The 23,004-nt window shown below is 47.8% G+C and overlaps 1 protein-coding gene across 6 annotated transcripts in view; it reads left to right on the forward strand.

The window, feature by feature from the left end:
- Positions 1-3,832: 3,832 nt before the first annotated feature.
- RAB11FIP3 (RAB11 family interacting protein 3) overlaps positions 3,833-23,004 on the forward strand; it is an 86,539-nt gene continuing 67,367 nt past the window's right edge. The window contains exon 1 of one of the 6 annotated variants that reach the window (XM_035722060.1): positions 3,833-4,599. In XM_035722060.1, the coding sequence (XP_035577953.1) occupies positions 3,949-4,599 (651 nt within the window). In that variant the 5' untranslated portion in view covers positions 3,833-3,948. The remainder of the gene's footprint in view (positions 4,600-23,004) is intronic. The other 5 variants (XM_035722056.1, XM_035722058.1, XM_027610246.2 and 2 more) reach the window with 5 other exon arrangements.

The following is a 23,004-nucleotide window of genomic DNA, read 5'->3' on the forward strand; positions in this document are numbered from 1 at the left end:
GGGATGCCTGGGTGGCTCAGTCGGTAAAGCGTTTGCCTTCAGCTCAGGCCATGATCTCAGGGTCCTGGGATTTAGCCCTGCATCAGGCTCCCTGCTCAGTGGGGAGTCTGCTTCTCCCTCTCCCTCGGCTGCTCCCCCTGCTTGTGCTCTCTCTGTCAAATAAATAAATAAAATCTTAAAAAAACACCCTAATTTTATCTAAAGAAAAAGTCAGAGAATCCAAGAGAAAAACAAGCAAGTGCTACGACTGGGCAGTTCACGGATTTAGGGTCCCAGTCGGTCAATAAATACGGTAAGAAACACTCAACCATGCTAACAGTTAAGTTCAAATAAGACAAGATGCCATTTTATTTATTTATTTGAAAGAGAGAGAGTGAGCACATGAGTGGGGCAGGGGTGCAGAGGGAGAAGAGAGAGAAAATCCCAAGCAGACTCACCGGTGAGTGGGGAGCCCAATATGGGGCTTGATCCCAGAAACCTGAGACCATGATCTGAGCCAAGATGGAGAGTTGGATGCTTAACTGATAGCTACCCAGGCCCCAAGATTCATTTTAAATTCATAGGACTAGCATGGATAGGGGAAATCATCTGTAATGTCTACTATAATTTTGGTATATTTCCTTAGGTTTTTAAGAACATGCATTAAAAAAGTAGATTTGTGGGGTGCCTGGCTGGGTCAGTCAGAGGAGTATATGACTCTTGATCTCATGGGCATGAGTTTGAGCCCCATATTGGGTGTAGAGATTACTTAAAAATAAAATCTTTTTTTTTTAAGTAGATTTGTGATCAAATTGAACCTTGCCTGTCACCCTCCCCCTCCTGCTGTCCATGGCCAGATCTCATCTAGGTGATGAAGGAGCCCTACCCCAGAAGAGTTTTCTTACCTTCCAAGTGAGGTTTCTTTCTTTCTTTTTTTTAAAGATTTTTTATTTATTCATTCAAGACACAGAAATACAGAGAGAGAGAGAATATGAGCAGGGGGAGAAGCAGAGCGGGGTTATGGTGGGGGGGGAAGCAGGCCCCCCGCTGAGCAGGAAGCCTGATGCAGGGCTCCATCCCAGGACCCTGGGATCATGACCCGAGCTGAAGGCAGACGCTTAACCATCTGAGCCACCCAGGCGCCCCATCTTTTTTTTTTTTTAAGATTTTATTTATTTATTTGACAAAGAGAGACACAGCAAGAGAGGGAACACAAGCAGAGGGAGTGGGAGAGGGAGAAGCAGGCTTCCCGCTGAGCAGGGAGCCTGATGTGGGGCTGGATCCCAGGACCCTGGGATCATGACCTCAGCCAAAGGCAGATGCTTAACGATGGAGCCACCCAGGCGCCCCCCAAGTGAGGTTTCTTAACCCCTTTCCCTCAGCTCCCCTGACAGGTGCCACAGGGCTGTGCCAGGACTCTGCTGAATCATCTTGCTGGATTGACTGATTGATTGATTGATTGATTGCTGGTCTTCATCTCCCCATCTCTCCCTACAAGCCAAAGGTCACCAAGGAAGAGAGGTCAAGGAAATCCACCCACTTGGAGAGTTGCAAAGATAAGTGGTTATCCAAGTACTTTGCAAAAGGAGAGTCACGGAGGTGTTCACAGACATTCACCCAGACCCCAAATCCAACAGATGTGAGCTGAACCTCACCCTCCCTTCCTCTTCTATGTAATGGTTACCAGGTTAAATTAAAATGTGTATAGTGGGGTGGCTGGGTGGCGCAGTTGGTTAAGCATCTGCCTCTTGGTTTTGGCTCCTATGGTGATCTCAGGGTCATGGTATCAAATGCACGTGTTGGGCTCCGCAGCCAGTGCAGAGTCTGCTTAAAGATTCTCTCCCTCTGTCCCTCCCCCTCCTTTCTCTCTCTAAAATAAATAAATAAATCTTCAAAAAATGTGCATAGGGTAGGTGTGGAGGAGCACATCCAAGTACTGCTTCTACCCAGCTAATTCATTTCATCTGGAATGCTACACACCAAACATGTCCACAGGCCACAGAGGGGATGCTAGAAGACATTGGAATGACTGACCAGGAACTTGTCAATTTTTTTTTTTAAAGTTACGTCTGCACACAACATGGGGCTCAAACTCACGGCCCCAAGATCAAGTGTCAGATGCTCTACTAACTGAGCCAGCCAGGCACCCATGGACTTGTCACTTTGAACGTTTCATGAACAGAGTGTCTTGCACTGCTCCAAGCAGGAAGATGTATGCCTTCCATGCTGGGGTTCTGTTTGGGCATATCAGCCGACCAGAGAATGCAGAGTTTCCCGGTGTTGGCATAGCAGCCTCGGGACTCCTGTCGTCTTCACTTCGCCCACATTAACACTCCTATTTAGCAAGGTTGACACGTCACTATAACCACCTCTGAAAATTATGTCTGGTCAAATGCATCGGCTAGATTTCAGATTCTTGCCAAAACTGGAGATGACTTTTTTTTTCTTTGAACATAGTATCTTCCTCATGAAAGCATACGGCTCCCACAAGGAATCGATAAATTTGGGGAGGAGGATCCCTTGCCTCTGTGTTCCCATTGCCAACCTTACAAAATCTGGTCCTGCATGCCCTGGGATTTTGTCATACGGGTTGACTCAGTTAATTACCACTGTTTCTCACTGTACACTTGGAAAGAGGTTCAGTTTCCTTTGGTTCTTGCCAAAGCTGCTTATGAAACATATCTGGTGCTGGTGCCGACGGCCTATAAAAATACCGGTTCATACTTTCCCCTGACACATTTCATTACAGGCTAAATTTAGCACCTCGCCTGGAGCGCAGCAGCTCACCTGCTCCTAACTAGCATGTCTCCACTTTCATGCCTGCTCAGGGTGCCCGCGTTCCTGTCTGGCGCCCTGTGTACCCACTGATCATGGTGACATCTAGAGAAACAGATGTCAGTTGTCAAAGACAGACACGGTGTTTGGGACTGGCGATTAACACTGGATCTTCTATGGAAAAAAGCCTTTGTCATAGGTTTAAAGAAGGGTGTCAGTGCTTCATCACGCGTTGCTTCGGTTACAGGTGAGACGGACCGCATTCTCAGGGCCGTCCCACACTCGGGTCTGCCGCCGCCTCTGCCCACCTCTGTCCCAGCGCGGAGAAATCCCTGGACCTCTCTGCGCGGCTGGCGTCCCCCGGCCCCCACCCCCGGCTGTGCCTAGCGCCACGTGCACTTCTCCCCGTCCCAGCAGGATCGTGTTCCTTGCTTATCAGTTTGCGAGAGCGCTCCACGCAGGCAGGACCCAGCCCCCGTGTGACAGGTGCCTATTTCGGTGGTATCTCACTCGTGCCTCCGCGCCGCTTGTCCACTACCGTGCGGTGCTCGGAGCAGCCGTTCTCCGCGCCCCAGCCGTGATGAGACAGCCCCGCCCGCGGCCCTGGGTCCGGGTCCGGACCAGCCCCGCGGACCAGTGGGAGAAACCCCACCGCCCACAATGCCCTCTGCCGCGGCCGCCCGCATTTAAGGCAGGCCGGCGAGGGGCGGGGCCGGGCGGCGCCGCGACGCGCTGACGTCAGGCCCGACGGAAGGCGGGGCCCGAGCGGCGGCGGCGGCGGTGGCCGCGGCGGTGGCGGCGTTGTTCGCTCGGCTACCGCGGGCACCTCAGCCTGGTCCTCGGCGGCCTCCTCGGCGTCCTCCTCAGAGGCCTCCGCGGCGCCTGCCCCCTTGGCCGCCCGCCGCCGCCGCCGCCGCCTCGGCGCCCTCCCGCGCCCGCCGCGCCGCCGCCATGGGCCCGCGCCCGCCGCGCCGCCGGGCCGAGGGCAGCTGAAGCTCTCAGCTCGAAGATGGGCGAGGGCAGAGCAGGGCCCGAGCGCCAGCCCGAGCAGCCCGGGCGCCCCGCGCGCGCCCGCCCGCGCCGCCGCGGGGATGCCCGCGCCCGCCGCCGCGCCCTGAGCGCCTTTGTCTGCCGCCCGCGCCGCCCGCCGCACCACTGGCCTCACGGGCCTGCGCCGCGGCCGGGGGCGCGCCCATGAAGATGGAGACGGGCCGGCCGGCCTCCCTGGCGGGCGGCCCGCGCCCCGACCCAGAGCCCGGTGGGCCCGACCGGCCGGGGACCGCCCTCGCCCTGCACCCAGCTCTCGGCCCACTGGAGCCCGCGGCCTGCGCCGATGCCGGGGCGGACCTAAGCGCCGGACGAGCCCCGGGGCCGGACGCGCGCCCCGAGAGCGCCTGGGCGCTTGCCCCGGATCCGGGCATGTCTTACCTCCTGCCGGACCAGGCTGCCTGCCGGGACCCCGACCCCGATCGGCAGCTGCCAGAACTCGGCCCGCTTCTTTCCTGGACTGAAGAGCCAGAGGATTACGGACCGCCGGTTTGCCCGGAGAGCGCCTCTCTCCGCGTGCAGGGTTTCAGGCACAGCCAGCACGTGAGGGGCGAGGTTGACTTCTTCCCTGGCTTCCCCTCACCCGCGGTGGGCGAGCTGACGCTGGACGTGGGTCCCGGGGACTCGGACCGGCCCTCGGACTTCAGCCAGACCTGCCCCCTAACGAGCGAGCCCGCGGCGTGTCCGGAGGACGGCCCCCGCCTTCGAGCCGTATTCGACGCCCTGGACGGCGATGGGGACGGCTTCGTTCGCATCGAGGACTTCGTCCAGTTTGCCACGGCCTACGGGGCAGAGCAGGTAACGGAGCGAGCGCTCCCGGGCCCTGCCGTCCGGCAGGTCGGGAAGTGCACGCTTTCTTCCCTTGTGTCCTCAGCTCGGGCTCAATCTCGCTGACGTTCCTTTCTCTCGTCGAGGGAGCTTCTATTCCCGAGACTCACTTTCTCTCCTGGCCCCCCTGCCCCCAACCCCGTCCTCTCGAGCCACACAAGCTGGATTTTTCCCAAACGGGGATGAGCTCCTGGCGATGAACTCCTGGCGTGGGTACCTGCCCCCAGGCTGCCTGGTAAAAGGGCCCCCTGAATGAAGACGTGCCCAGCGACTCCCCCAGCTGAGGGCCCAGGGCTGCTTGGCTGAAGTCATTCGGTCCTTCCCACCGCAGAGGCCAGACTGCGCCTGGTCGCTGAACGTCATGCTAATCCACACACACCTATTTTGAGCACACTTTGCTGTGTGTGGTTGGTATATGTCCTGCCTAGGCTCATCTTTTTAATGTTTGGGAGACCCTGAACGCTGAAAGTTTTCACTTCTAACCTTGTGTGCAGAAGGGAAGGGGAATGAGTCCGAGAGCAGGGTGAGGGTACAGACTGAAGCACAGTTCCATCAGGGCCAGCTTCTTTCCTGTCGGAGAAGTGAAGCGTGTAGACAGGTGTTGAGAAGGCACAGTGCAGTGTGTCGGAGGTCGCACCCAACCCCGGGGAGAAAGGGGGCCTCAAGATTTGTCCTTGGCCTGTATTTCAGCACTTAGGCAAGTTTACCTGGAGAGAGACACCATCACGCTTTGTGTTCTGCTGATAACCGGAGACATCACAGGTTACTGGTGTTCACTTTTAAAAATTTTACTGAAGAGTAGAAAGTCCCTAAAATGCTGATTTGCTAGTTTTTATATTTTATTGGTTTCTCACCTTGCAGACATTTGTTAAGTGGGTGTTCAAGTGCACAGTGTGTTTAAGCCTAGAGGTCTTGGGGTGCCTGGGTGGCTCAGTTGTTAAGCGTCTGCCTTCGACTCAGGTCATGATCCCAGTGTCCTGAGATCGAGCCCCACATCGGGCTCCCTGCTCCGCGGGAAGCCTGCTTCTCCCTCTCCCACTCCCCCTTCCTTGTGTTCCCTCTCTCGCTGTCTCTCTCTGTCAAAAATTAAATAAAATCTTAAAAAAAAAAAAGCCTAGTGGTCTTTAAGAAAAGAGGTAAAATTGATCCCTTGCTATTTAGGGTGTCAGTTAAAACATGTGGGAACCTTTATAAGGGATCCATGTATCCCCCTGAGTATCCACAGTGTCCTTTGAGCTGTAAGTGTAAAGATCTGGGTCCTCCTGATCACTGCTCCTTGTGCTGAGTTGTCAGCCCGGGAAGATGTGCGTGTCTCTGTGGGCATCCTGAATGTTGGGATCAGCGTACTGCTTGTAATTTAGCTCTGTGTTGGAAGACATTGCTGCGACGGGTCTCCCACCTCTTAGTCTAATGGACACAGAGGTATATGACTGACAAGTGTCCCATATGGCCAGCATGGATTGTGATTGCTGGTCCAGTTTCTTTTCCTGCTTTTCCTTTGTGCCGCTGGGCTAGAGAGCCCCGGTTTTTGTTTTGTTTTGTTTTTTTACTAGTGCCTTGTGTCTTCTCTCCAGACATACCCTCCCTCATTACAGCAGTCAGAGGTGTTAGGGAAATACTACATTTGTTCTTTATCATAATCTGACTCTGAGAGAGTACTCTGGCTTATATGAAGCTCACGAACGTTTTCTCTGGATCATCACCTTTTTCTGAGGCCCTTGTAGGCAGGTGGTTTTCATCTTACTCTATAGGTAAGGAACTGGAAGCCCAGGAAGGCTGAATAATTTTCACAAGCCCTCACAGATTGTCAGTGCTCTAGCAGGGATGTGCTCATAACCTTTTTTTTTTTTTTAAATCATAGGTGTTTTTTTTTTTAAAGATTTTTATTTATTTATTTGTCAGAGAGAGAGAGAGCACGAACAGGGGGAACAGCAGAGGGAGAGGGAGAAGCAGGCTCCCCACTGAACAAGGAGCCCGATGTGGGACTCGATCCCAGGACCCCGGGATCATGACCTGAGCCGAAGGCAGACGCTTAACGACTGAGCCACCCAGGCGCCCCTGCACTCATAACCTTTAGGTGGCTCTCAGCTTACTAGATTTGGTCACTCAAAATATTTCCACAAATTTCATGTTCCTGACTTCCATAAAATCCTTTTTGTTTGAGAAACACCTTTTGTAACTGTCCTTATTGATTACAGTGGGAAAAACTTTGGGTGTTATTTGCGGCTGAGCTTTCTTGTAATCACAAAGTAGAAATTAGTCAAAATTCTTTGCTCTGATAGCTCCTGGTGGAATTTTAAGATTTTATTTATTTATTGTAGGGAGAGAGAGAGAGCGCGCGTGTGTGCTAGAGAGGGAGCTCTCACGAAATGAGGGGGTGGGCAGGGGAGGGCAGGGGGCCCAGCGGGGCTCCATTCTGGGACCCTGAGATCATGACCTGAGCCGAAACCTGAGCCACCCAAGTGCCCCTCTCCTGGTGGAATTTTAAATTTGGGGGCAAAGCCTGGATGACTTGGGGTTTGGTGGAATGGACGTGTGTAGGCAGATTTGTGGCATTGCATCCCTCCTGTCTGCTGGCCCAGACTGCGCTGGAAGTAGTGCAGGGTGTGGTCGTCGGGAGTACCTGGACCTGGACAAGCTTCCTGGGATGGCGGAGGGGAGCTCTCGTTTTGAAGCAGATAATTTACAGAGTAATGAGAGGTTGATTTTTGTGCCTGTCTGAGCTTTGCTAGCCTTTATTATGACTCAGGATTACTTTTCCCAGGTCTAATGTCAGAATGCATTATAGAGGAGCAAAGAGAAAAAGTATTCTCTGATAGTGAAGTAGTTGATTTATTTATTTATTATTTTTTAAAAAAGATTTTGTATTTATTCATCTGAGACAGAGAGAGAGAGAGCATGAGCAGGGGGAGAGGCAGAGGGAGAGGCAGAGGGAGAGAGAGAAGCAGATTCCCCGCTGAGCAGGGAGCCCGATGCGGGGCTGTATCCCAGGACCCTGAGCCGAAGGCAGACACTTAGCCATCTGAGCCACCCAGGCGCCCCTAGTTTATTTATTTTTAAAGATTTATTTATTTGAGAGGGAGACAGAGAGTACAGGAGCAGGGGGAGTGGCAGAGGGAGAGGGAGAACCAGGCTCCCCGCTGAGCTCAGAGCCCTTTACCACCACCTGGATCCTAGGAACTACTCTCACCACCCCCCACCCCCAGGTCATGACCTGAGCTGAAGTTAGAGGCTTAACTGAGCCACCCAGGTGCCCCGATAGTGAAGTAGTTTAAAAAAAACTGGAGAATTCCACCTCGTGATGAGTATTTTTATTTGTTTTCTGTTTTTTGGTTTTTCTTTAAAAGATATTATTTATTTATTTGATGGAGAGAGAGCACAAGTAGGCAGAGAGGCAGGCAGAGGGAGAGGGAGAAGCAGGCTTTCCACTGAGGAGGGAGCCGGACGTGGGGCTCGATCCCAGGATGCCAGGATCGTGACCTGAGCCGAAGGCAGATGCTTAGCTGACTGAGCCACCCAGGCGCCCTGGGATGAATATTTTTAAACTTTAAAAAAAAATTTTTTTTATTTTAAAGATTTTATTTATTTGTCATAGAGCGCGTGCGCACGAGCACAAGCGGGGAGGGGCAGAGGGAGAAGCAGGCTCCCCCTGAGCAGGGAGCCCGATGTGGGGCTCAATCCCAGGACCCTGGGACTGTGACCTGAGCCGAAGGCAGTCACTTAACCAACTGAGCCACCCAGGCGCCCCTATTTTTAAACTTTTAAAATGACTGTCTACTGTGCTCTCTCTATATATCAAATAAGTAAATAAAATCTTTTAAAGGGGGGGGCGCCTGCGTGGCTCAGTCGTTAAGCATCTGTCTTCAGCTCAGGTCATGATTGCGGGGTCCTGGGATCGAGCCCCGCATCGGCCTCCCTGCTCCGCGGGGAGCCTGCTTCTCCCTCCCTCTGCCTGCTTCTCTGCCTACTGTGCTCTCTCTATACATATCAAATAAATAAATAATATCTTTAAATTTTTTTGATGAAAAGTACTGAACATATACAGCAGTAGAGGAGTGGTTCAGTGAAATCCCCATCCCAAACCGCTGCTCAGTTTCAGCAGTCTTGGTTCATCTGTAGAGCCCCACTTTCATGCTGTGTGGGAAGTGCATGCCTGACATCACGTCTCATCCGTATGTATTTCAGTATGTATCTCTAAAAGATAAGGGTTCTTCTTTAAACATGCGTGATTTTTCAAAAACCCTAGGAAGAGATAAGGTGGATAACAGCAATAAGGACCATAAGTTTCTGTACTTTCCACCTTGAGATTTCAAAATATTGCATGCATGAGACTCTTAGGCTGGTCACATTACTGTCCTTGATGATAACAACCAGATTATTCTTGATTATTGTCAAATACTCAAAGGTAGCATGTTGAGTAATCTGTTTAAGAAGGAAGCATTTTAAATTATTGAAGCTGATTTTCTGAATTTTTCATGGCAGCAGTTCATACTTAGAATACAGATGGCTCTTCTGTCCCTCTTTCTTTAGCAGTGTCATGGTGTGTTTGGCTCTCTTTACATCACCTGGTGGTAGATCAGGTGTGGTGTAACATAACACAGGGCTGGCAAGGAGAAAAAGGACTGCAGTGGAGTTTTCTGGTTCTACCTTACTGAAACAGGAATTCGTAGTCCTGTACACCCAGCGCTAGTTGTCAAGATGGAATAGGTTACTTTTAAGTCCTCGACCGTTTCTGAAGATTCTTCCTCTACATGACCCCTTCATCCTGAGAGTGATGTAGGAAAGAACGTTAGGGTTTGAAGCCAATGGCCAAGAAAGAATTCTTGAGACACATTTGGTGCAAAAAGGTGGTTTTATTAAAAGACGGGGACAGGACCCATGGGCAGGAAAAGCCTCACCGGGGTCTTGAGGAGTGGCCCACTGTATACTTTAAAGTTGGGAGGGGAGGGGCGCCTGGGTGGCTCAGTCGTTAAGTGTCTGCCTTCGGCTCAGGTCACGATCCCAGGGTCCTGGGATTGAGCCCCGCATCCGGCTCCCTGCTCGGCGGGAAGCCTGCTTCTCCCTCTCCCACTCCCCGTGCTTGTGTTCCCTCTCTCGCTGTGTCTCTCTATGTCAAATAAATAAATAGAATCTTTAAAAAAAATAAAAATAAAGTTGGGAGGGGGTTAGGGACAGTGTAAGTCTCTAAGGCATTTGGAAGCAAGGTTTCCAGCACCTTGAGCGGGCTAGCTATTGTTAGGTAAAGGTCATTTATTACCGTCTAATAAAACCTTAGTCATGAGACCCTTCAGATATATATCGGTGGGCCATATGCTTGGAGGATGCTGCCAACATGTATCTTGGGGGGTAGAGATAAAGGAAGTTTCCAAAGGAATTCTTACATGTTAAAGTAGACTTACAGGGTCCTGGGGGTGGGGTGTTGGGCTAGGATTGCCTTTTGCCCTTAGCAAAGTGTCAACATCAACGCAGTTGAGTCCCTAGAGGAATGTCACTCTGCCTGTTTCAAGGACTTGTCCGCGGGTTGCAGGTAGTTAAGGAAATTTAATAATTTTTCTTCTGCCTGTGTTTCCCACATCAAGAGGGCTGATGCTTTTGTAGCCATGACCAACTCATCCTAAAAGAGAATTTGTAAAATAAATTCTAAGAGTATCGTAAGAAAGGATTGGTTTCTTTTGGCTTTATTTTTCAAAGGAATTAATTATAATTGTAAAGATTATCTCCACATTTTATGATTATACATACGTAAGTGTTTACATTTTAATAGTCACTGATCCTTTCCAGAGAACCTACACATTGAAATGCTGAATGCCCTTCAGTGACCTTGTAGGCATTGTCCTCTTCAGTGCTTGTATAAGTAGGCTGCTGAGGGAAGTGTTGATGCTCAGGTCTCCCTGCTTCTCATTCCCACACCAGTGCTGGTGAGCAGTTGGAAGTTCCTAGGGGTATGTGGCTGCACCTTTCAGTTGCTTCATTGTCCTTCCCAGTTTCTTTCCTATCTTGAATTTGAGTGTGAGTGTATCTGTGTGTGAGAGAGAGAATGAACACAGGTGTGTGAGCAAGTCCATGTGGGAGCTAGTGTGGGGTGTGTATGCACAGCTCTGGGTCTGTGTGTTGGATGAATTGCTAAAAGGCAGATGATATTCCTTTCTGTGCTTGGATCACAGGCAACTTTGTTGGTGTCTTAAAATTGCTTTTTTCATATTATAAAAATAACACATGCTTATTAAAAAATTTGAAAATGCAGAGTGGTATGAAACCTAAAACAAAAAAATGACCAGTAATCCCACTATTCTGAAAAAAACACCATTCACATTTTAGTGCATCTCCTTCCAGATTTTTTTGTACACATACACACAGTTTTGTATATAATTGAGATTACTGGATAGAAGCTAAATTACATTTATAGATGTTCACTGTTTAAAAAAATGAAATAATTATATTAGTAAGCAAAATAAGAGAAATAAAATCAGGGACGCCTGAGTGGCTTAGTTGGTTAAGCGTCTACCTTCGGCTCAGGTCATGATCCTGGGGTGCTGGGATCGAGTCCTGCATCCCACTCCCTTCTCAGCGGGGAGTCTGCTTCTCCCTCTGACTGTCGCTCCCCCTGATTGTGCTCTCTCTCTCTCTCTCACAAATAAATAAAATCTTAAAAAAAAGAAATAAAAATCACCTATAATCTCACCTCCCAGAGATAACTACTAAGGATTTAAAATGTAAATTAAAATATATGTAATAAATGCTTCATTGCACAAAAATGGTACAATTCCCATGTCTGTTCTTTTTTTTTTTTTTTAAGATTTTACTTATTTGACAGAGAGAGACACAGCAAGAGAGGGAACACAAGCAGGGGGAGTGGCAGAGGGAGAAGCAGGCTCCCCGCTGAGCAGGGAGCCCTATGTGGGACTCAATCCCAGGACCCTGGGATCATGACCTGAGCTGAAGGCAGATGCTTAAGTGACTGAGCCACCAAGGCGCACCCCTTTTTAAAAAAGATTTTTAAAATTTTACTTTAGAGAGAAAGAGTGCATGCAGGTGCCAGGAGGGTGGAAGGAGGCAGAAGGAGAGGGAGAGGCAGAGAATCTTAAGCAGATTCCCCACCCAGTGTGGGGCTGGATTCCACAACCCTGAGACCACTACCTGAGCCAAAACCAAGAGTTAGACGCTCAACCAACTGAGCCACCCAGGCGTCCCTAAAGATTTTATTTTTAAGTAATCTCTAAACCCAAATTGGGGCTCAAACTTACCACCCTGAGATCAAGAGTCACATGCTCTACTGACTGAGCCAGCCAGGATCCCCTGATTAATCATATTTTTAAAGTTAATTGGTAATTTTAATTTTACTAATAGAGTGCTTGAGTCATAATAAAAGGAAGTAAAAGTCCACACTGACTAGAGAGATGAGTAGTTCCTTTGAAAGCCTACTAAAGTACATTTTGAAAAGTCATGCTAGCGAGAATATTTTTCTACGTTGAAACACAGATGAGGGGTGGTAGATAGCTATGAATTTTGGGTGAGGTCTGAGGAGGTAGCCAGTTTCCTGGTTCTCCTCAGAGCACTGATAATGTTTATGGGTTATGGGTGGAATCCAGTCCCTGGTCTCCCTGATTGTATCAGTGCAGGGACCTCAGATTTTCATGTAGAAGATGTGGGAGGGCATAGCCAGCCTAACACCCTCTTATTGAGGGACTCTCAATAAGATTTTTTATTTTCTATTTTTAGTTTTACCTATTTATTTTTTTGAGAGAGAGTGTGAGTGGGGAGGGGCAGAGGGAGAGTGAGAGAGAGAGAATCCTTAGGCAGGCTCCATGCTCAGTGCAGAGTCGGAAGTGGGACTTGATTTCACGACTCTGAGATCATGACCTGAGCCGAAATCAAGAGTTGGATGCTTAACCAACTGAGCCACCCAGGCGCCCCTCAATAAGATTTTTTAAAAACCTGAGGGGAGCCTGGGTGGCTCAGTTGGTTAAGCATTTGCCTTCAGCTCAGGTCATAATTCCAGGGTCTTGGGATCGAGCCCCAAGTTGGGCTCCCTGCTTAGCGAGGACTCTGCATCTCCCTCTGCCCTTCTCCCCTGCTGGTGCTCTCTCACTCTCTCTCTCTCTCAAATAAATAAGAATAAAAAATAAAAAACATGAGTCACAGATAAAAGAATGGTATGAAAACTCTTAAAAATCAAAGGGAAGGGGCACCTGGGTGGCTCAGTCAGTTGGGCGTCTGCCTTCGACTCAGGTCATGATCCCAGGGCTCTGGGATTGGGCCCCACATCGGGCTCCCTGCTCAGCAGGGAGCCTGCTTCTCCCTCTCTGCTGCACCCCATGCTTGTGCTCTCTCTCTGTCAAATAAATAAAATCTTAAAAAATCAAAGGGAAAAAGACAAAAACCTGGTAGAAAAATGGATAAAAAATATGAAGACATCCCATAGGAAAAGATACACAAATGGCCACTAAATATGTGAAAATATGCTCACCCTCATTTCCTGATGAGAAAGATAAATGCGAATTAAAATCACTTAGATGCATTTCTCACTCATCGTGTTTGCAAAAATGTAAAAGCTTGAACACATTCTGTTGGTGAGGCTGTTGGGAAACAGGCACGCTCACAGATTGCTGGTGAGGGTGCAAGGTGGTACAGCCCTTATTATCAAGGGGAACTTTGACTTCACTGGCCTCCTCCTAGTGACTTACCCTGAGGTTGTACCTCCACAAGTAAAAAATACCAGATACTGCGAGGTTTTCATTGCAGCATTATCTGTGAATAAAATACGGAAACAATGTAAATGTTCATCCAGGAAGAGTGAGGTCTATTCCTGTAACAGGGTGCAGCAGCAGAGATAAAGGGGGAAGGCTCATGTATACTGGCAGGGAGTGATTTCCAAGATGCAGTTAGTGGAAAGAGCATACAAGTTAGTGTGCAAAATTCGTGGTAAGAAAGAATAGGTGCTGCGTGATCTCTCTGCTAGGAGACTCCTAGAGGAGTCAGACCCTAGGGTTGAAAAGGAGAATGGAACCTCGGGGAAGGGCTGGAGGGGAGTTAGCGTTTAATGGGGAGAGTTTCAGTTGGGGCAGTTGGAAAAGCCCCAGAGATGGATGACGGCAATGGTTGTACAACACTGTGAATGTACTTGATGCACAAGATATGGTTGTATTCTTACAAATGGTTGATTTATCACAATTTAAACAAAAAGAAAAGAGGGATCTGAGGTACAGAACCCTAAGGATAGAGACTTCAGCTCAAATGAAGAGGAATTGACAAGTAGAATTAAGAAACCACACCTCATGGGGCACCTGGGTGGTTCAGTCGGTTAAGCATCTGACTCTTTTCTTTTTAATTTTAATTTTATTTTATTATGTTATGTTAATCACCATACATTACATCATTAGTTTTTGATGTAGTGTTCCATGATTCATTGCCCAGTGCTCCATTCAGTATGTGCCCTCTTTAATACCCATCACCAGGCTAACCCATCCCCCCACCCCCTCCCCTCTAGAACCCTCGAGCATATGACTCTTGATTTCTGCTCAGGTCATGATCTCAGGGTTGTGAGATTGAGCCCTGGGTCAGGCTCCATGCTCAGTGTGGACTCTGCTTGGGATTCTCTCTCTCCTTTTGCCCCTTCCCCTGCTGGCTCTTCCTCTCTCTCTCAAAGCAATAAATCTTAAAAAAGGAAAAAAAGAAAGTAACCACACCTGAGGGCACCTGGTTGGCTCAGTCAGAAGAGTGTGCAACTCTTGATCTCAGGGTCGTGAGTTTGAGCCCCATATTGGGTGTAGAGATTACTAAAAATAAATACAGAAAAAAAATGACAGAAAGAAAGAAACCACACCTCATGACCCCCAGACCAGGCCTTTTCTCCTCACCTGTCCTCCTGGTTTGGTATTCAAGATCCTCAGCCCATCTGAGGTTTTTATATTAACAGGCTCCAGTACAGGGCTGGGCCAGCAGGATCTGACTATAAGGAGTTGAAGGTTAGAGAGGGAGGAAAGAAAGAATGCAAAATTAGAAAGAAGAGGAAATAAAATGTATATATTTGTGTCTTTTTGCAAAAAGAAACACAGGAAGGATAGACAAAGAACTAATTTAAATAACTTACCCAACTGGGTGGGGACAGGGTTTAAGGTATATGGATGGAACTGAAATTTGTCTGAGTCTGCCTTTTTATATATCTTTGACTTTTTTAAGATTTTATTTATTAGACAGCGTGCACACGAGAAGGGGGAGGGTCATAGGGAGAAGCAGGGAGCCTGATGGAAGGCTTGATCCTGGGATCCTGGGACTCCAGGATCATGACCTCAGCTGAAGGCAGACGCTTAACTCATGGAGCCACTCAGATGCCCTTATATCCTTGACTTTTGAGTCATCCAAATATTCTACATACTCAAAAATTTAAGATAACAATGATAGAAAACCGGATGGAATTCAAGTAGAAACAAATGAACCTGGAAGTATATCGAATTAGTAACATAGTCATATAGGAAAGATTAATTCAAGTCCCATGAACACAGTACTCTGTATGCCGTTAGTGGGTTATATTCAAAAGAAAAAAAGAGCTACAAAGAAACTTACTATAAAGTAGGTTAGTTGGTAGATCATCGCAGTAGTTCTGAAATCACTTTGGGTGTGTGTTGGATAGAGCAAATGAGTATACTGGTGCTGGGAACCAGGCTTCTCCAGGAGAAAGATAAAAATACGGTATGGAGAAGGTGAGGGAGAACCCTGTTGTCTTGGAATTTAAACTGAGGGTATCAGTAGGAAGACATGATTTAAAAAATAATCTAGCTCTGTCCTCAGAGAGGGTCTAGGAGCAGTGACATCCCAGTAGCAGTGGGTATAACTGGCCCCCAGATCATGGTTGCAAACACCATTTCCCACTGAAGGAACCAGGGATCCTCAGAGAAATGCCTTATTTCAGGTTTAAGGCAGGCAAAATTTAATGTGAGCCTGGATTAATCTTGTACCAGAAAGCAAGGAAGTGTTCAAAAATTGATGGGGACATGTCAAAAATGGAGCAGCTTGAATGGGTTCCCAGTGGGCAAATCTGGGACATTTGGAGCGTCAAAAAAGAGTAATGATGATAAAGGGTACGTTGAATTTAAAAAGTGTATGGCACACAGGGAGTAAAAACCAGTCCTAGTGACACCCTAAAGGAGGTGCGTGGTTCCTTACAGACAAATGCCCTTCAAAGTAGAAAGTGACAGATTTAGAGATCCGTGGGTTGTTGTTTTCTGATTGGTGTTTTGTGATGACCAAGGTAATAATTGATTCAAGTGAGGATCATCAGTGGTTGTTAAAAACCATGGTGTAAACATTTGAGGGGGAGGGGCTGCAGGGACCACACATTCCGAAGTGTCATTCCACAGATGATTGGTCCAGATGGAAGAAGAGAGCTTTACATTGGAGAAATTTGTCTGATTCTGCCTTGATCAGGTCTGGTCAAACTCTGACTTCCCAGTAATGGAGATGACGTGCCTCTTGATGGGATGCAGTGGGACGGTCAACATTCTTGCCAAAAGTGTTTAACGTGAATCAAATAATGAGAAATAACCAGACAACCCAGACTGTAGGGCCCTCGACAGTTGCCTGGGGACACTTGAAAATGTGTCATAAGAAGGGTCGGGGACCCTTCTCGACTGAGGACATGAATGAATCGTGACAACTAATACCTGGTTCTCAATTAAAAGGAAGCAAGACAACTGTGAAGGCCATTGTTGGGGTAAGTTGGGGAAATTTGAAGATAGATGATTACTTGATATCACTGGTGTCAATGGTTTTGTGTAGGATGGTCCTTGTTCCTACGAAATAGATGCTGGAAGGATTTAGGGAGGTGTCATGATGTCTGAAGCTTATTTATTTATTTTTAAAGATCTTATCTCTGTACGCATTGTGGGGCTTGAACTCACGACCCTGAGATTGAGAGTTGCATGCTCTACTGACTGAAATGGCTAGGCGCCCCTCCGCAGCTTAGTTTTAATAGTTCCACAAAAAAAGTGCAGGTGTGTAGAAAGAGATAGGAAGCAGATGCGGAAGGACTTTGGTAATTGGTGCATATAGAGGAGGGTTATCAGATGTTCTTTGTATTCTTCTTTAAACTTTACAGTGGGTTCAACATACTTCAAAATAAAAAGAAATAATATAGGAAGTTCATTGATGGTAACCGGTACTTCGTCTTGTAGTGCATGTTAGATTGTGTGGCTTTTATCGATCTTAACAATAATCAGAAACCAAAACCCTTGTTCTTACATAAGTAACAGGAATGTTCCACATGGACACAGATTCACTGGTTAGTAACTCAACACCCAGGGCAGTGCTTTTTGATTCATAGATGGCACAGAGTTCGAGATTACCCTTCCCTTTGACACGGGGGTTGAAATGGGAAGTTAAGAATAGCTATATATGGTCCAGAAATGGACCCTCAACTCTGTGGTCAACTAATCTATGACAAAGCAGGAAAGAATGTCCAGTGGAAAAAAGTCTTTTCAACAAATGGTTTTGGGAAAATTGGACAGCAACATGCAGAAGAATGAAACTGGACCATTTCCTTACACCACACACAAAAGTAGACTCAAAATGGATGAAAGACCTAAATGTGAGACAGGAATCCATTAAAATCCTTGAGGAGAACACAGGCAGCAACCTCTTCGACCTCAGCCGCCGCACCTTCTTCCTAGAAACATCGCCAAAGGCAAAGGAAGCAAGGGCAAAAATGAACTATTGGGACTTCATCAAGCTAAAAAGCTTTTGCACAGCAAAGGAAACAGTCAACAAAACCAAAGACAACCAACAGAATGGGAGAAGATATATGCAAATGGCATATCAGATAAAGGGCTAGTATCCAAAATCTATAAAGAACTTATCAAACCCAACACCCAAAGAACAAATAATCCAATCAAGAAATGGGCAGAAGACATGAACAGACGTTTCTGCAAAGAAGACATCCAAATGGCCAACAGACACATGAAAAAGTGCTCAACATCACTTGGCATCAGGGAAATCCAAATCAAAACCTCAGTGAGATACCACCTCACACCAGTCAGAATGGCTAAAATTAACAAGTCAGGAAACAACAGATGTTGGCGAGGATGTGGGGAAAAGGGAACCCTCCTACACTGTTGGTGGGAATGCAAGCTGGTGTAGCCAATCTGGAAAACAGTATGGAGGTTCCTCAAAAAGTTGAAAATAGAGCTTCCCTACGACCCAGCAATTGCACTACTGGGTATTTATCCCAAAGATACAAATGTAGTGATCTGAAGAGGCACGTGCACCCAATGTTTATAGCAGCAGTGTCCACAATAGCCAAACTATGGAAAGAGCCCAGATGTCCATCGACAGATAAATGGATAAAGAAGATGTGGTATATATATATCTACAATGGAATATTATGCAGCCATCAAAAAAAATGAAATCTTGCCATTTGCAACGACATGGATGGAACTAGAGGGTTTTAGGCTAAGTGAAATAAATCAATCAGAAGGACAATTATATGATCTCACTGATATGCGGAATTTAAGAAACAGGGCAGAGGGTCTTAGGGGAAGAGAGGAAAAAAATGAAGCACAATGAAAGCAGAGAGGGAGATAAACCGTAAGAGACTCTTAATCTCAGGAAACAAACTGAGGGGTGCTGGAGAGGGGAGGGAGGTGGGAGGGATGGGGTGGCTGGGTGATGGACATTGGGGAGGGTATGTGTTGTGGTGAGCACTGTGTATTGTGTAAGACTGTTGGATCATAGACCTGTACACCTGAAACAAATAACACATTATATGTTAATAAAAAAAAGGAATAGCTATATATGAAACCATATTCTTATTTATCAAGGGATGTAAGTATCTTGTTTTAGTGTATAGATTCCCTCAAAAGGAAATGGAGAAAGAACTCTCTTTTCCCTTCCCTATTGACAGTATTCAAATGGATAAATAAATGTTTGAATAAATGTGAAGGGAGCTTAGGAATACTTAGGGTGCCTAAAAATTAATTTCCTATTTGTGACTCGGCCTTTTACCACTGCCAGTGAGGTAGGAAGCATGTCCATATGGTTAAATGTGTACTGTGACCTTTTAGTGATGATCAGTCCTTGCTGAGCTTGTTGGATCACTGGTTTGTAAATTGAGACACTGCACACTGTTAAATGTTGTTGAGACCCATAAAGAGCTTCTGTTTATGTGAGTTTTATCTCTTGATCTTGACTCTTAGAAAGTGAAGCTAAAAGAAATATGAAACATGTTTTTATTTGGGTCAATTAAAAATAATCCCTTACATGTTAACATTAATGACTTTTTTATGAAAGATACTAGTTTCTAAAATAGTGAGAAGAGTGGCATTGTTTTACATTTTTGCAAGTCTCTTAAATGTCTGACTTGATCGAAGAGAACTGCATTCTTACATCTACTTCTGCAAGCAATCTGTTGTGTCATGTAGCCTGTGGAAAACTGCTCTGCATTCATGAGAGTGAGATGAAAGAAAGCAAAGAATGTCTTGGAGTGTCATGAACCTCGTTTGATCTTGCTGAGCACCCGGGACATCAGGGTCCCCAGGACCCCTAACCACTGGTTGAGAACAGGTATTTTAACTACTGAAGTGTCCACCTTGTCGCCTGATTTCACATGCTTGCACACATCAGAATCGCCTGGAGATCCTGTTAAAGCTGACGGCTGGGCCTGCCACAGAGTGTCTGGTTTGTCTTGCCTGAGTGGGGTCTGGTAAGAACTATGTTTCTGACCTGTTCCTGTTGATGCTGTTACTCCTGGTCCTGCGGTCTCAGCCAGAGAGCTGCTATTCCCCCCCCCTTTTTTTTTTAAGATTTTATTTATTTATTTGAGAGTGAGAGAGAGCGAGAGAGCATGGGGGGAGGGGCAGAGGGAGAAGCAGACTCCCCACTGAGCAGGGAGCCCGACGCAGGGCTGGATCCTGGGACTCCAGGATCATGACCTGAACCAAAGGCAGACGCTTCACCAGCTGAGCCACCCAGGTACCCGAGAGCTGCTATTCTTTTTTTTTTTTTAAAGATTTTATTTATTTATTTGACAGAGAGAGACACAGCCAGAGAGGGAACACAAGCAGGGGGAGCGGGAGAGGGAGAAGCAGGCTTCCCGTGGAGCAGGGAGCCCGATGCGGGGCTCGATCCCAGGACCGTGGGATCATGACCTGAGCCGAAGGCAGACGCTTAACGACTGAGCCACCCAGGTGCCCCGAGAGCTGCTATTCTTGAGAGTTTTGAAAAACTCTTTAAAGGCCCAGTCACATCTCAACATCACTCTCCCTCGCTGTGCTGTGTTTATTCTGACATTAATTTCACAAATGCTTACTTGGGGCTGCCTGTACGGGACCCTCAGGAGGCCTCAGGGCTGCCCTCTGTCCTCACTGCTGTCTGTCTGGTAGAAAAGCAGAGAAGCAGCCAGGACCCATCATACTGAGAGGTCCACATACCTTGGCCCATTCTTCCTCTTTTTTTTTTTTTTTAAAGATTTTATTTATTTGAGAGAGAGCACAAGCAGGGGGAAGGGCAGAGGGAGAAGCAGACTCCCCGCCAAGCAGGGAACCGGACACGGGGCTCGATCCCAGGACCCTGGGATCATGACCTGAATGGAGGGCAGACGCTTAACTGACTGAGCCACCCAGGCGCCCTGGCCCATTCTTGACACATCCCTGCTACTCTCTAGTCTCAGTTTGCTATACTGTTTTTTGGTACTTACTTTATCTTTCAGTTTAATTTTACTTTTTGTCGTGTATGTAGTTTAAACAGTCCCACAGTGTTCTGTGTGCACCACAGAGCAGGAGGAAGCTGCAGTCTCCTCACCACCCTTCCTCCCACTCCTGGCTCTTTCCTTCTCCTGTTGTTTTCCCCAGTTTTAGATAGTTTCTATTGACTTTGTCTTGTGGATGGTACACTCACGATACTTTCCTTCCGTCTCCTCCATTCTTCCACGTAGTTAATCCTGATCTGGGTTAAATAGGTATTCTGTGTTTGTCGTGATCGCAGATATTCTTCATAGCTGACCCATGGAGTGTGCGGCAATTACAGTGCCTCTCTAGTGCAACCTCTGGCTTTTCCTGGAATCTGTACATTTTCACTTGTTCAGTCTTCTGTGCACCCACCAGCAGTTCTCTCTATCCTGTCTGCTGGGGATCTCACCATTCAGCACGAGCCCTTGGACTTCCAGCGTTGTGTCCTGGCCCTGGTTCTCGTGCTGGGGCTCACCTCCCCACTGCCGGGCTGGTGTCCTGCTTTGGGAGCACCTCTGCTAGTCTGTCCTGACTCGGCCTTCTGCCTGAAGTTCCATGTCAGATCCTCACCCAGGCTTTTCTTTTCAGGTATGACACCTGACGCCCTTTCCACTTCCTGTGCTTTGCTTGGTCATCTGGCATTCCCTCTGTGGCCATTACATCACTTTGTTCTTTACTCCCAGTGAGTGCCCGCTTGTCCACCCGTGTGCATCTTCCAGAACGTCAAGGCCTCTCCTCTGGAACAGAGCAGTGTTCTTCCAGTGGACTTTCCGGAGGGAGTGGAGAGAAGCTTGTATCTTCACCCCATTGAATGCTGTTTAAGCCCCCTCCGTCCTCCACATCTGTCAGAGCAGACTTAGTGCGTCCCTCCCTGGCCTCACCATCGTCCTGTGTTGTGAGCAGGGCAGGCCTTGTTAGCCTCACACAGCTGGGAGACAGGTCTGGGGCACTATGGGGTATCTGTGTCAACAAGTGATTTGGTTTAGCTTGCCTTATCTTGCATTTTGTGTGTTTAAGTTTTCGTATTTTGACAAAGTCCACATAGATGAAATTAGGTTTTTGTAGCCCTAGAATATTCCATTACGTTGATGTACTAGGCATTTATTTTTCGTTTTTCTGTCCTAGGAGTAGTGCCACTGTATCTCCAGCTATACAGATTACTTTTCACATATTTGACTTCTAGCAGGACTTCATTTTTGTGCTGGGCTTTGGACTTGTTGATTCTTAAGAAGGGATTCAGTCGGGGGCGCCTGGGTGTCTCAGTTGGTTAAGCGACTGCCTTCGGCTCAGGTCATGATCCTGGAGTCCCGGGATCGAGTCCCACATCGGGCTTCTTGCTCGGCAGGGAGTCTGCTTCTCCCTCTGACCCTCTTCCCTCTCGTGCTTTCTATCTCTCGTTCTCTCTCTCTCTCAAATAAATAAATAAAATCTTAAAAAAAAAAAAAGAAGGGATTCAGTCGGGCTTTCTTAGCATTTGAGAGCGTTTCTGTGGCACCCAGAGTAGGTGCTAGAGGGACGAGGCAGAGCATCCTTGGCTGTGCTTCTGGAAGTCGCTCCTCTGTTTCAGCAGGAGCTTCCTGTTGCTCCTCTGGAATGTAGCCCCTGAAAGACGAGAAGCCGCAGTGCAGCCTGCGGTCCCTGCCCCTGTGATTGCAGGGCCCAGTGTGGCCCCGGGGGTGCACGCGTGATGCTGGGGGGCTGAGTGCCTGTGAGCTGCTCTTTGAGGGAGACGACCTGGGGCCAGGTGTCGCTGGAAGTAGTGCCCTCCCGCGTTCGGTTACGTCAGGGCCTCTGTCCGTCCCTCACCTGCATGCTGCAGGTGTTCATGGAAACGCAGTGGTGTTGTCGGAGCCTTGGAGTCAGGCCCAGCCTCTTGCCCCTTGGCCAGTGTGCGTGCATGCTGGTGTCGATGGAGCACCCTCCGTGTGCCCGCCGCTGTCATGGGTCCTGGGGACAGATGGTGAGCAAGACTGGCACATTTCTCGTCCTTAAGATTTTACACAACAATTGCCGGCACTGCAAGCCGATACAAATGCTGTGAAAGAAAAGCAGAGAAGGGCGCCTGGGGGGCCTAGCCAGTGCGCGTCTGCCTTTGGCTCATGTCATGATCTCAGGGTCCTAGGATCGAGCCCCACATCGGGCTCCCTGCTCCGCGGGAAGCCTGCTTCTCCCTCTGCCGCTCCCCCTGCTTGTGTTCCCGCTCTCCTGTGTCTCTGTCAAATAAATAAATAAAATCTTTAAAAAAAAAAAAAAAAGCAGAGATTATTTATTTTTTTTTAAAGATTTATTTATTTATTTATTTGAGAGAACGAGAATGAGAGAGAGAGAGAGAGAGTACCTGAGAGGAGGGAGGGTTAGAGGGAGAAGCAGGCTCCTCGCTGAGCAGGGAGCCCAGTGCGGGACTTGATCCCGGAACTCCAGGATCATGACCTGAGCTGAAGGCAGTCGCTTAACCGACTGAGCCACCCAGGCGCCCAAAGCAGAGATTATTTGAGGTTGTGTGACAGGGAACCCGACCTAGTTAGGAAAGTTTCCCTCAGGGGAGTCTTATCTTCTTTTTTTTTTTCTTTCTTGTAACTTTTAAGCTGACATCCTGAAGCTGAGTAGAATTAGTGAAGCAAAGGGTGGGAGAGGAAGGGGGGTCCCAGGTGGAGGTGCA

The sequence above is a fragment of the Zalophus californianus genome, chromosome 10 (genome assembly GCF_009762305.2).
Source record: "Zalophus californianus isolate mZalCal1 chromosome 10, mZalCal1.pri.v2, whole genome shotgun sequence".
NCBI classification, from domain to species: domain Eukaryota; kingdom Metazoa; phylum Chordata; class Mammalia; order Carnivora; family Otariidae; genus Zalophus; species Zalophus californianus.